At 34.2% G+C, this 14,334-nt stretch overlaps 1 protein-coding gene across 3 annotated transcripts in view; it reads right to left on the reverse strand.

The window, feature by feature from the left end:
* Window positions 1–14,334, reverse strand: part of rufy3.S (RUN and FYVE domain containing 3 S homeolog) — a 43,471-nt gene that overhangs the window by 5,846 nt on the left and 23,291 nt on the right. For all 3 annotated transcript variants that reach the window (XM_018243428.2, XM_018243429.2, XM_018243430.2), the window contains exons 2-9: window positions 8,655–8,828; window positions 7,964–8,081; window positions 7,219–7,320; window positions 4,433–4,556; window positions 3,769–3,830; window positions 2,988–3,053; window positions 2,415–2,484; window positions 19–111 (exon numbers count right to left, since the gene is read on the reverse strand). In XM_018243428.2, coding sequence (XP_018098917.1) covers window positions 19–111; window positions 2,415–2,484; window positions 2,988–3,053; window positions 3,769–3,830; window positions 4,433–4,556; window positions 7,219–7,320; window positions 7,964–8,081; window positions 8,655–8,828 — 809 coding nt within the window. The remainder of the gene's footprint in view (window positions 1–18; window positions 112–2,414; window positions 2,485–2,987; window positions 3,054–3,768; window positions 3,831–4,432; window positions 4,557–7,218; window positions 7,321–7,963; window positions 8,082–8,654; window positions 8,829–14,334) is intronic.

Here is a 14,334-nt window from a genome sequence, read left to right on the forward strand (position 1 = left end):
TGGTAAGAGTTAACATACCTTTTTACTTGTCTCAGAGTAATATGAAGTTTCCTCTTTAATTCTTTCCATTTCCTCTTGCATAGTTATGATCCTGTTGTTTGCAACTGCAAGCTAAAAGCAGATTTTTAGTACAGTCTATATGCACGCATTCAGGGGCAGATTTATCAAAGTGTGAATTTAGAACTCACCACGAAAAACTCACTCACTTTCTATTCATTCCTAAGGGATTTTTAAACGTGAATTTATAAAATTGTGAGTTCTAATTTAACCTATTGATAAGTATCCTTCTAACAGTTCCATAGGAATCAATAGAAAGTGGGTGAGTTTTTATTTATTAGAATCTGAACTCACATTTTAATAAATCTGCCCCAATGTTTACATTGGCTTAATTTACAATTGGAACATTACATTAGAAGAAAAGTATCAAAATGAAAAGAATATTGAATGATTTAGATCACCTATTATTCAAAGGGATTCCCATTTCAAACATATTACCTACAGAGCAAATTAGAATTCTCACTGCTACTTGAAAAAAAATAGTAGTTTGCCACAAAATCAAGAAATGGTTCTTTAAAAATCAATGTTATTAAAAATAACTTTTAGAGAAGAATCTTTATTAAGTCATTCTACATTTGAACAAGCTGAACAAATTCTAAATCACATCTACAATTACTTTTTAATAATGGTTATACCATTATATACCTTCTCACTCAATTTTACAATAAAAGTGTAAATAAATATGTTTGCCTTAAGTTAACTTTAAGTATGTTTTATAATGACATATTCTAAGCAACTTCTCAATAGTTCTTAATTTTTATTTACTTTGAATTTTTAATTATTCACCTTCTACCTCTTTCCCACTTTCAAATGGGGTCACTGATGGCAGAAGTGGAAAAAAAACTATTGCTATGTGAGGCTACATTTATTATGTCACTTATTAGTTATGTTTAGACCTTCTCCTATTCATCTTCCCATCTTTCTTTCAAATCACTTCCTGGTTATTAGGGTAAAATGAATCCTAACAACCAGATAGCTGCTGAAATTCCAACTTGGAAAGTGATAAACAAAAGCTACATAACTGAAAAAACACAAAAAATGTAAAGCCAAATTGCAAAATAAAATGAAGATGTAGAATATATTGCAGTTTACATAATAACAGGGTCTTTTTTAAAGGTGAAAAAAAGAGTTTTCCAGCTTTTAGGAACTTGCAATTTCTGCAATTGTATGTCTGAACCTGGATGTGAAATGTTTTGTAATCTGCCTCTGTGATAGTTACATTGCTTGCTGGTACAAAGTATTTACTGTATATGTTTTTTTTTTTTAATGCTATTTAAAAATTAATATTTCGTTCTTCCTTTATGCTTGTCTACTTTGTACTAGTTTCTATTTTTCTGTACAGCAGAAATAAACGAATAATAAGTAGTCTATTGAATGACAAGATAGTTCCATTTTAAAACACTGCAGTCTGGGAAGATAAGAAATGAATCATGACTAAATGCAATAATAAGTCCCTTTTTAAATTAATTTCATTATAGTATATAGTATTAAATCATTCTTTGTAGTTTGTAGTTAGTCAAGCGATTCCCTATTTAGTAGGATATTTTAAAACTTTGTGGTCTTTTGTTCCTTATATTCCCCATTTTTTGTTGTAACAAATTTTGCTAAAGAAATGTACGTCACACAGAAAGTTGCAGCTACTTGCAGCTGTCTAGAAACCGGTTTTATTATGTGACACAAGGCTTTCTCTACAAAGAGTTTGCAGGTCACTGATTGTTTTCAGATGAGACTGCATGCATACAACGAGCTACATCTTTTAAAGAATTAAAGTACACTTGACTGTTCCAAAGATATCATCTACATCTTTGATCTAATGTACATCTAATGTATTTGATCTAATGTACATCTAGGGGCAGATTTAATTAACCCTCGATATTCGGCTGTCGAAGTTAAATCCTTCGACTTCAAATATCGAAGTCAAAGGATTTACCGCAATTAGTTCGATTGAACGAAAAAATCCTTTGAATCGAACGATTCGAAGGATTTTAATCTATCGATCAAACGATTTTTCTACGACCAAAAAAAGCTTAGAAAGCCTACGGGGGACCTTCCCCATAGGCTTACATTGAGGTTCGGTAGGGGGTCGAAGTTTTTTTAAAGAGGCAGTACTTCGACTATCGAATGGTCGAATAGTCGAACGATTTTTAGTTCGAATCATTCGATTCGAAGTCGAAGGTCGAAGTAGCCAATTCGATGGTCGAAGTAGTTTTTTTATTCTATTCCTTCACTCGAGCTAAGTAAATGTGCCCCCTAATTTACATCCAGTAATTAATTTTGTGCACTACGTTATGTTGTGTTATGCCTATTGCAAAACATATGCTGGTGCAGTTTTGGATAAAAATAGTAACTATACATACCTCTTCAGTAAGTTTGGTATTGGACTTCTCTAATGCATCGACTTTTGCTTGCAAATTATTCACTGTGGCACTGTTATACAAGATAAAACAAATTAAAGTTAGCAATATGGTAGAGCTTACAATGCAAAACAGAACACAATAAAACATTATTTTCTGGCTATTGCATGTACAGTATTTTACATTTTGATTTCTTTATATGGTAAAATGGCAAACACAAATTGAAGGACAATCAAAATTCTAATATCCATTTGCTTGTTTTTTACTGTGACAGTAATTCACAGTAATTCCTTGCTAAAGTCCTGTTGCTCCTGTACACCACAATTTTTACAAGCAACATACAGAGAATGATTGCCACCACCTACCAAACACTATCTATCAGCCCCACTCCCTTACACTCTATGATACAAAGTTATTGATGTTGTGTAAGGTGTTTTTACTCTCCCTTTACTTTACTCTCCTTTACTTTTAGGTAAATTATTTTGTTTAGCTCAAGATGACTAAAACTATACATATTGCATAAAACACAGAATTAGCTTTTTGCTATATACAGGTAGTTGTTAATTGATTCTCTACCTTAGCTGCCTGTTGAGTTCTTCAACATAGTTCTTCTGGTCAAGAATGGCAGTTATTTGCCCATCTCTATAAAAAAAGGACAACAATATTAGACTTCTTAGGGTAATATACTGTACCTACTAAAGTAATCACTAAAAGTGCAGCCGCTCAGAACTCAACCAGAGTTGGACTGGATGTCTGAGGCCCACCGGGGCTGTGATCCCAGGGGCCCCCACAACCGCTAAGGGCTTCCCACCACCCACCATGAGTGCATTCATTTTTGTAAGGCCACATTAGAAACTTTGAGAGTTTGAGCAAATTTATTGCATTTTTATTGCAGATGTTCTTATGGCATGTTTCATATTATTTCAGAATATGTTTAAACCAATTAATAATCCATATATAGCTAAGAAAAGGTCAGAAAGTCAGAAGGCATAATGACTAAACATTTAGATAGTACTAAAATACAGTTCTGGCAACAAAATTATGGCAACAAATGGGTTATTTATGTTCCAACTGGAAAAGAAAAAGTTCTCATATCTTTTTAAATGCATTTTTACAGTCCTTTTGTGTGGTTACAGAAATCCTTCTGATATCCTTAAATGTTTTTATATCCTTAAATGACTTGTGTAAGATTTCTAAATGTACTTGTATTTTATATGAATAAAGGACAGTTCAGTTGTCCATGTACTTAAATTGTCAAGACTGAGCTGTTCGAGCGAACATCATCATATTTTTTATTCTGTGCAAAATGTTAAACTTGAATAAAAAATATGTTTAAAAAAAAGTCTCTATGACTTACCCTTCACTGCATTTGGCTATTGAGCCCTCTTTTAGATACATTGAAAAATCGATAACTCCAACCTGGAAGATGCAAAGGAAGGAAAATATGTATTTTACTAATCAATGGAAGAATCAGTAGTGTTACTAGAAATATATCTTAACTGATTTTAAACCTACCCTCTTGTATCTCTCTCCATCAAACTCTATTTCTATTCAGCCTTCACAGTGCTCACACACAAATTAACTTCTCTATTTTGGTTAGTTCAAGATATCCCCAGATAACATTTCCTAAGTTTATTTTTACTTTTGATTATTGATCAAACTATCAACAACACATAAACAGCTCTCTTTTGCTATATAAAATTACAGCGGCAGTTCACTTTGAAAATAACTATGTATGATGACTATGTCAGTGGGGTGCTGAGAAATACAAATCATGTTAAATTATATTTAGATGATGTGCTGACACATATTTTTATTTTGCTGCCAGTGACTGATGTTTGGAGCATTTTCATACAACATACACGTTCTTCGAGTTACAAAAGAAGTATGCATATTATATTCTAGATCGTCTGCTCATGAATAAAGAATGTACATGCAGTTGAGCCAAGATACGTTTATTTATAGTTTACAAAACCTTTGAAGGGCTGACTTGGACGAGCAATAATCTTCACAAAACTAACCTGCGAATCTAGGTCTTCCCCTTTCATACAGAAATTAGCATCAATCACATTGAGCCCAACGAGAAGTCCAGAAATGATAGCACCTTCTTCTTCCATCATTAGTGCATTGGGTTCATAAAATTCACTGTATTAGAATAAAAATTAACATACTCTGAGACATGCAGCACTTAGGAATACTTTCATTTTAAATCCATACATATGCTTTTCCTGAATTACAGAAGTTTTGCTGCAATAGAGAATACGTTGTGCAACAAATTCTACAGAAATATAAGGGGTCTGTAATAAAAGATGCTGCAGGTAAATAACCTATTGCAGTCAATAAACAGGCAGCATTTACTGGTCCCCTATATAAAAGCAACCATCTTACTGGTTGCTTTTGGTTACAACACCTTTGCAAACTTTGTGCCTTTTATTATATATAGGGGTTAGACTATAAAAATATTAAGTTCAAGTTTATTAATAAATATTTCACAGTCACGGATATTATTATTATTATATGATAGTATGAGACCTTTGCATAATATGTGGGAATGGGGTTTTCTGAAAAGGTATCTTTCTATTATGGATCATGCCTTAAGACTAGTAAAAACACTTGGAATTAAAAACAAATAGGATATCTTTTCCATAAACATGAATATGACAGCTTAGTTCAAGTACAATGCAGTGGCATATTATTACAGAGAAAAAAACATATCAATTAAAAATAAAAAAACAGCCTGAATACTGAGTTTCCAGATAACAGATTCCATAATGATTCCACCTAGAGGACTGCTATAAGCTCAAAGAGCTTTACTAGATTATAACTTTAACCACAAATTCACTTCAAGCATTTTGTGAAACCATTAAAATCATACAGGGTCTGGTTTTATGGCTATTTTGTTATTAGATAAATATTTTGTGTGCAATTCTCAGTGGTATTATAATAATATATTTGGAGTTGTATTTATAAGTTAACAGGTACTACAAAGACTTCTCTTCTGGGACCACTCTGTATAGCCCCTTGTTTGTTCTTAACAGCCACCATAACTATCACTGAAAAATTCCATTGATAATCTGAATTCATACTTTAAAAATGCCCCAGGGAAAACATCTTATGTTTAAAGCAGTAGCAGTGCCACATAAAATAGTCTCAGCCAGCAAGAAATGCAAAGCCAAGAATTTATAAGCCATAGCATGGCTGTAAGGGACCACATGCAAATCATAACAGAGCAAACTGGAATGGCCACTTTCCCTTTTCATCACTGTGTGGGTACACATGCAGTAGTACTAACAGGAGTCTGAAATGTTGCTTTTAACCAACAGAGGGTTTAAACAGCATATTGCAACTAATTACTAACAGCACTACTCACATGCCAGCACACTCAGGAGAACTGGGAGCCAAGGAAACTCTGTAGTGGACCTGCATTTTAATAAGCTACAAAAAAGAAACTGCAGGTGGCCTACTATATGCAAACATAGTCTTTTAAGTAGCAGATTGGGACAAACTACAGAAAAGCAAGACATTCCCTAGCAATGACTTTAGGTGAAATAAGAAAACAAAAAGTAACTGAAAAAAGTCTATGTCTGGTGAACAATCTAACAACAAAACTAAAAAAAAAACGTGCTGTAAACTGAATAACCCCTAATCTCCTAATGTAATTTTAATTTTATAGAGAAATGCTGTGCTATAATTGTTTTCTTGTTTTGCAGCTACCTCCCCCCTTCACTCCTGTTTTAATATTCTTTTTCTCTGTTTGTTTGTCTTCTTACATTTTCCGATATAAGTCCCACATGCGCATGCACAGAGATTTGTGATCTACTAAAAAATCTACAATTTGTGATCTACTAAAAAATAATGTAAACATTAAATAAACCCAACAGGCTGGTTTTGCTTAAAATAAGGATTAATTATATCTTAGTTTGGATCTAGTACAAGTACTGTTTTATTATTATTAAAGAGAAAAAGGAAATCATTTATACAAAATTGGATTATTCGGATAAAATGGTGTCTATGGGAGATGATCTTTCTGTAATTCAGAGCTTTCTGGATAATGGGTTTCCGGGTACTGAATCCCATACCAGTACATGTAAATATCATAAAGTGTTTTGAAATAAAAAAATTAAGTCTATTACAAAGTTAAAAGTGTAAAATGTTGAACTTTGGAAATTAACGAAAAGTGAAACTTCCCTATGTACAGTAACTGCTTACATGTCAGACAACTCCTCTGATACAGCAACGACTTATATGGAATGTAATTACACCGAGTTTGATGGCATCAGATACATAACTAGTGCACTGCGTAGAGCAGAAAGTGTTAAAAGGGTTCATTAAAGTATTCTGATTGCTTGCTATATAATGCAGCAACTTGTCAACAAAACATTGATTGCACTATATTACGCAGTAAGAAAAGTCTAACAAAACATTAGGGATGCACAGAATACAGGATTTGGTTTGGTGTTTGGCCAGTATTCGGATGAATCTTAGTGCCTGGCCGAACAGAATCTTAAAATCACGTGACTTTTTGTCACAGAAATAAGGAAGCAAAATATTTTTTTACCACCAACACAACATGTTTCTTATTTCCCCTTCCTGTCCTGGATTTGCATATGCAAATTAGGATTTGGATTCAGTTTGGTATTTGGTCGAATCTTTCATGAAGGATTCGGCCACATCTCAAAATAGTGGGTTCGGTGCATCCCTACAAAACACATAATTTGCCAGTAAAATGTTCTGAAAGGTATTAATATTAGCCAGGAATGGGTAGAAATGTATATGGTGCCAATGTGCACTGAAACTTCATGCTTACCTAAGGAGATCCTTTCTGTTAATAAGAGCTTTCATGTATTCTGAAAGTTTCTTCTGCATTAGTGCCAGACGAAGCCAGGCCCGACCTCTTCCTATAGGTGTTCTGTCCAACAGTAATGTAACAAACAAGCTCAGTTAAAATCTGACAAAAATACATGTACACCACTCAATTCAGTTTCTGACATTTGTTTTCCCTTCTTAAAAATACACCAGTACTACGAGTTAAAAACTTAGGTCAAAGGCCTCATGTGTCATTAGCTTCAGTACTTATTTTATGTAGCAGATTGGACGACTGTTGACAATGTCCATTGTGCGCTACTGTATGTTTTTGGATCAAGATTTACATTCATAATTATTACATCAAAACAAGAATTAGCAAAAATAAAAGTAAATCATTGTTTATTGATGTCATGCTTTGTTGAACTAATGCAGAAAATTGTTTTTATTTATAAAAAAAAATTGTTTATGCTCAGTGTTAGTGGAACTAGTGGTACTAATACATATGCAATCTTACACACACACCTGAGACACAACATTCCTCTACAAAATAAACAGCTCTAAGGAAATTCTTGAGAAATTCATAGAAAAAAACTTTGAATATTACATTAAACATTTTTATTATATTGTGGTGCTGTCCAAGGAATAGAACATTCTATAATAATGGCCAGCAAAAGCAGTAAGAAAAAACATCACACAATGTTTTCAAGGCCTTAAAAAAAAAAGTAAGGTCATGCCAATACACTTACCTGAGCCCTGGAAGATCTTTTACACTTGCTGTGATTTCTGATGCTTCTGGAACAAGCTTTTCTACTAACTCCAGAGGTCCCCAAAATGATTTATTCTGGCCCAGGAAGGTCTTCTTGGCTGACAAAAGAATGCCACATAGCAAATAATGAAGGATAAAGAATTAATATGTAGTGCATGTGAAAGACATGCATATGTAGTATATGTAGAGCATAGGCATGCAATAAGTACAGGCAGAAATCTGAATTTTGTACTGTATATTCATTTTAGTCAAAATAGAAGATGTCACAAATCAAATAATAATTATATGTCTAACCAACCGCAGTTAATTGCTGCCAAAGCATACTGGGTAAATTAACTGAATTTTCCAATTTTAAATAAAGCATGAAATCAGTCAGCAGGGTAATATACGGTTATAGGCAAATTCAGTTACTCTGTTTTCGATGAAAAAGCTGTATTTTCTCATACTGGGCCGTTTATTTATGTAGCAGTAAATATGTCATTGCCTTTTAAATTTACAGAAAAAAAATATAAAATAGGAGTGCAGGAAAGAAGACTGCTAGCGGCTGGCGGGGGCCCACAAAGGCTGGGGCCCATCTGGGTTTTTCCCAGTGTCCTGCCGGCTCAGTCTGATCTGTCCCCCATTTAGAATTGGCTAATAATCTATGACCTTTCATATACCAGAGTACTTACCTTTAAGCCCATGTTTTAAGCAGTGCTCCATCACCACAAAGAATTGCTGCAAAGGTGCATAGTCTGAGTCCAGAGTTCTGCCCAAATTAAGAGCAGATTCTATTAAGCCCTTTATACTCAACTTTGCCATGTTCATTAGATTCATCCGTTCGTTGGCCATGAGATAATTGGGATCTAGAAAAAAAAAAATCAATGTCACTTTTCCATCACAGAAAAACATAAAAAACTGCTGGAGGAAAAGGCTAGGCTAATATTTATTCCCTTGACATTGAAGGAAATGGCACATGGGGTTTCTTTCCCCATCTATGTCTTTCAGGGCAAGAAAAAGCAACACATAATTGTGGCAATTCTTAGTGTAACCAATAAGAATCAACATAACAATATCCACTGCTTAATAACTATTAAGTTCTACTGGAAAAACATTGAAATAAATTGCCTAGTATGCCAAATCCCTAAAAGTGTCATAAAGCAACACATTTGTTACGTAGTAGCTGAGGATAAAACAATTATTCAATAGCAGTCTTGACAACAGAATCAGCCATTATACTATAAGTATATCTAATAAAAACAACAATGGTGCTGTTACTTTACTTTCATAAAACAAATCCATAATAAATCCAATTGACTACTGTGGCATGTAACATGAAACAATTCTATAAGGGGCAGATTTATAATATGGTGTAAAAAATCGCAGAATAATTCGCCACACATACAGCGTCAATTTTTTTACCTTTTTTTCTGAGAGCAACTTCTGCCGCAACTTACTTACAAAGGTCTGGAGCAGTGTAAAATAATGGTGGAAAATCTGGAGCTCGCATGGTGTAAAATATCACACAGCTTGATAAGTTTGCCATTGATTTTACACAGCTTTTACACCATTTTTTCCAGCGTTTTACACAGCATAGCATAATAAATAGGCCCCTAAGAAAACATTTTGCTAGGAAAAGAATATTAAATGAATAGAATCCCTATATAATCCAAATACGTTCTGAATGGTAGCATTCTTGCCAGTAGTACAAAGGTGTTTTGTTGGAAAATTCTGGTCACTCCTCAAGGGCAACAAAGTGCCCATTAATACCATGGTATTGCAGATCACTGGAATTATTTGTTCCAAACTGGTCTGATCGGAACAGGTAAATCCTGTGATAAACAGTACAATATAGCACAATAGGTGACAAAACACCCAATATGCCATTGCACTTAAAGATAAACTGTTGTGATATTTTCCACAAAATAACATTATATTACAGAACATTAAATCGTTTCCAGACATAATTATTTGACAATGTTAAAGAACTCTACCTTTTCCAAACTCCTGAGAAAGTTCAAAACTCAGCCTTGATGTTGCCGATCCAAAAATGATGTCTGATTTATAGGTTTCCGACTTTGGCCTCATCATTGAGAAAACAAAATTCAGTACCTGGCCAGACATCCCTGCCAGAAGACCACCCTTTCACTGGAGCCAGAGACTTAACACTGCTAAGTTTTATACATAGGGAAGAGGTAAAAGCTGCCCCCCTTACTGCTTTCTGGACAAACCGTAATTAAAAACAAACAAAAAAAAAACCTTTTTTCTATTTATGATCAGAAGCCATTCGAGATAAAGTATCTGTTGTTTGCCTGAGCTTAGGAATAGCATAGCTAAGTAATTACAGTTGTGTGTGTTAAATTACATACCGACATGTACTTCTTTGGCAAACAGAACATCTAAAGATTTAAAACCTGTAATTATGAAGCACAATTTAAATACATTTACTTTGTTTCACTGTGTAATTTGCCAGAAACCCCAATGCATTAATTATTTTTACCCTAATCGAACTGCATGCTTCATAGTCCGGATAATGGATCTTTCCATAATTTGGCTCACTATACCTTAAGTCTAAAAGATAAACATGAAATAAACCCAATAGCATTGTTTTGCTACTCATATGTATGCATGCTGCTTAGTTACTATTACATACAAGGTACTATGTTAGAATTACAAAAAAAATAAAAATAAATAAATATTTGTTTAAAATGGACTATGGGCGATGGACTTTTTGTAATTTGGATCTTTTTGGGTTTCTGTATAAGAGGTTCCATATGGTAAAACCCCAATTTATATGAATCCAAAACAATAATTTATAGGCAGCATTCAAAAAGCATCATGATGGCGTTAACTCATGTAGCATTTGGCTACAGCTTTTTGTTTTCATATACAGAAAGAAGGGAATACATAGTCTACACTCTACAGCATAGTGCCATATGAAGGGGCAGATTTATCAATGGTCGAATTTCGAAGTTAAAAATACTTTGAAATTCGACCATCAAATTAAAATACTTTGACTTTGACTATCCTGCGGTCGAAGTAAAATTGAACGATTCGAAGGATTTCAGCGATCGATCGAATGATTTTACCTCGACTTCCAAAAACTTAGAAAAATGCTCTAGAAGGTCCCTATAGGCTAGCATAGCACTTCGCAGGTTTAATTTGGCGAAGTATTGAAATCAAAGTTTCTTTAAAAAAGACAGTACTTCGATTATCGAATGGTCGAATATTCAAACTATTTTACTTGGAATCGAATTCGAAGTTAAAGTCGTAGTATCCTATTCGATGGTCGAAGTATCCAAAAAAAATTACTTTGACTTTCGATTTTTTTTTACTTCGAAAATTCCCTCGAATTCACTTTGACTCTTGATAAATCTGCCCCAAAGTGTCTTTATGTGCAAATGTTTTGGTGTTTCCTAAGCTTATTCTAGGACTGTGCTCACAATAACGGAGGGGCTTATTGCAGACACTGAAAATTACTTGAAACAGTAGGATCTATTTTCTTACAACTAGTTATTGCCCCGATTGCCGCTTTATGCTGCAAGACTATGCTCACTATATTTTCATCATCATTATATTTTCTCAAAAGAATGTCCTAAACTATCAAATAAAAAAAGCTATTTTGTTTAAATATACACATTAAAGTCATCAGCCAACCGAATATAATAAAGGCATTGTGAAGTAAGGCTCAGGTGAAAAAATGTTGAAGGAGTGTATTATTCGACTGCCTAATTAAAGGCATCAAAAGTAAAGACTGCTGTGTGTCGTGGTCGACACCCATTTAACGATTATAAATAACCAGTTACTGATATCCTGTATATAGGGAATCTAGAAGATCATGGAGATCACATATGACATCCAAGTAATGGTTTACTTTTCCTAAAATGACCATTTTCCTTTTTTTTTTTTAAGATTCAAAGAAATTCTGTGTTCTGAAAATGTTTTGTACTACCAAGTACCATTAAAACAACATTACATTACAGTAAAATAGATAATACAAGATCATACAACAAATAATACAAATTATTATAATGAAAGTCCAAACTGATTAATTACTGATGGGATATGATTAAAAAGGATATCTATTACAGAAAATATGATCTCCAAAATAGGCTCTCCACTACAGCCTCTGTACCAGAAGCCCGCTCCTATTGTGGGTTTCCATGCTGGGGTACATACATGCATATAACTAATAAGTGCACTGGCTGTTTCAACAAGCCCATGATGGGCTTTTTTCCCTCAACCTCGAAAATTAGTAAATAGACCTCCACGAGTCATTAAGATTAAATTACTTGCATCACTTAACTCCACCCATCACTGGATCAAAAAATATGATTTGCAATTTGACAACCACAACACATATTTACCCTTGTGTAATCATTCAAAACTTTATGTCAGAGATACATTGGAAAAATCTAAATAGCTGTAATGAAGAGAGGGATAAAGCCAAGGTTATAGAAGGCTGTAGCAGAAGGCTTGGTGTAGTACAGTTTTATTTAACGTCATTGTTAATAAATTAGGCTATTCTTTATATTCTCCATAGTATTATGCTGGAATTTTAAGGGGGTACAAATGCACCTGCAGCACGACAGCTGCAGTCTTGTGTACATGAATGGGACCTGTTATCCAAAATCCTGACCTGAGGGTTTCCGGATAAGGTGCATTTCCATAATTCGGATCACCATAACTTAAGTCTACTAAAAAATCATTTGAACATTAAATACATCCAATTGGACGATTTGTCTTCAATAGGGATTAACTATATTTTCATTACATCTGATACTGTTTCACAATATTTTTGTAAACGGTTTGCATGTTTATACAGACATTTTGCGCAGCACTCTGATTATTTACATTTATATGAAAGTATAAATGTATGATATATTCATATATCATATAAAATTTATATGAAATGGGTAATTTGTACCCCTTAAAAATGTCAGCATGCTGCTTTGGAGAATATACAGGATAGTTTAATTTATTAAACAATTATGTAAATAAGACTTTACTACACAAAGACCCTTTCAGGAAAGCTGGTCATGCAGTGTAACAAAAGTGCTTAATTGAACCCTAACTACTGTGCTGACACTGTGAGGCACATCAACTCAAATCCTTCCAAGAGTCTTTTCAAATGCCAAAAAAATAAAAAAGTTGAATAGCATGGTCCATAAAAGTTAAGGAAGACCTAAAACTGGCTTTCTTTTCATTGTTGTAATATGCACTCACATCTGCAAACCTGCAAACTTTTAATGCTGTAAATCCACGTTTCCTAGCACTGCTTAACAGCAAAGACCACAGAGAGATACTGTTAGCAGTAACTATGCCATTTGCCATTGAATATATTTCATTTTGTACTGGATCTTAGCTAAATCAGTACACACCGATATTGATGGCAAAACAATACCTTTGTACAATATAGTGTGATCTCTAAGGCAGCACAGAGTTCATCAGCATACCAACCAAATGCCCCACAGCTCAACCCGCAGTCCCTGATTGTTACTGAAATGTCCAGACTTTCTCTTTGTATCTTTTTCTCAACGTCTAACTTAACTGACTCTTGGCAGAGAGCTCACAATAGGTGGCAGGTGTACGTAGATACTTTTGTAACAATTTAAGATAAGCATAGAAACAATTGTAACAATTTAAGATAGGTAGGTCTCTTGGGGAAACTGCCTTGCAGCTTAAAGGGCAATTCACCTCCATTAGCAAAGCTGTATTAACACATACAAACCACAGAAATGTGTCCAAACTTTCATAACCTGCCACATTTTGCAAAATAAACATGGTAATTAAAGGTTGCGGCCACAAAAACGGGTGTGGTAAAATAAATTTCATCACACGGATCGTGGCAAACCTTTATGTCGTGTTTCGGTTTCCAAAATGTTGGGAAGTATGCATCAGGAAGTGGTGGTTCATGGCAAGAGATGTAAAAGGGTAATATTTACTTACCAGTTTGGTAAGATTCTTTTATATGCCACTTAATTTAATATAAACTATCTGTTGCTTAAGTATTCATTGTGGGGGTATAGTTTTCCTTTAAGCATATCGGGGTGCAAAATGTTTGCATATGCTAGCCCTTTCATTTTTTTTGATACAAAGTAAAGTTTTATTTTTCTAATACACTCCTGTGCAGCTAACTAGATGGAAGGTGCAGTATTTGATTTTTGTTCTGGGGTGCCGTTTCAATCCCCTCTCATTTCTTGCTGGTTTGCACATTATCATTTGCACACACATTTGATGGAGGTCAGGTGGCTGGTGCAATATTGTTTTTGCACACATTAAAAATACACGGCTACAATGGCATAACTAGCATCAGCTGCACTCAGATGCAGGATGTGGACCCAGGCCCTAAACCACCCCATCCCCCCCCAC

This window comes from Xenopus laevis, chromosome 1S (assembly GCF_017654675.1).
Source record: "Xenopus laevis strain J_2021 chromosome 1S, Xenopus_laevis_v10.1, whole genome shotgun sequence".
NCBI classification, from domain to species: domain Eukaryota; kingdom Metazoa; phylum Chordata; class Amphibia; order Anura; family Pipidae; genus Xenopus; species Xenopus laevis.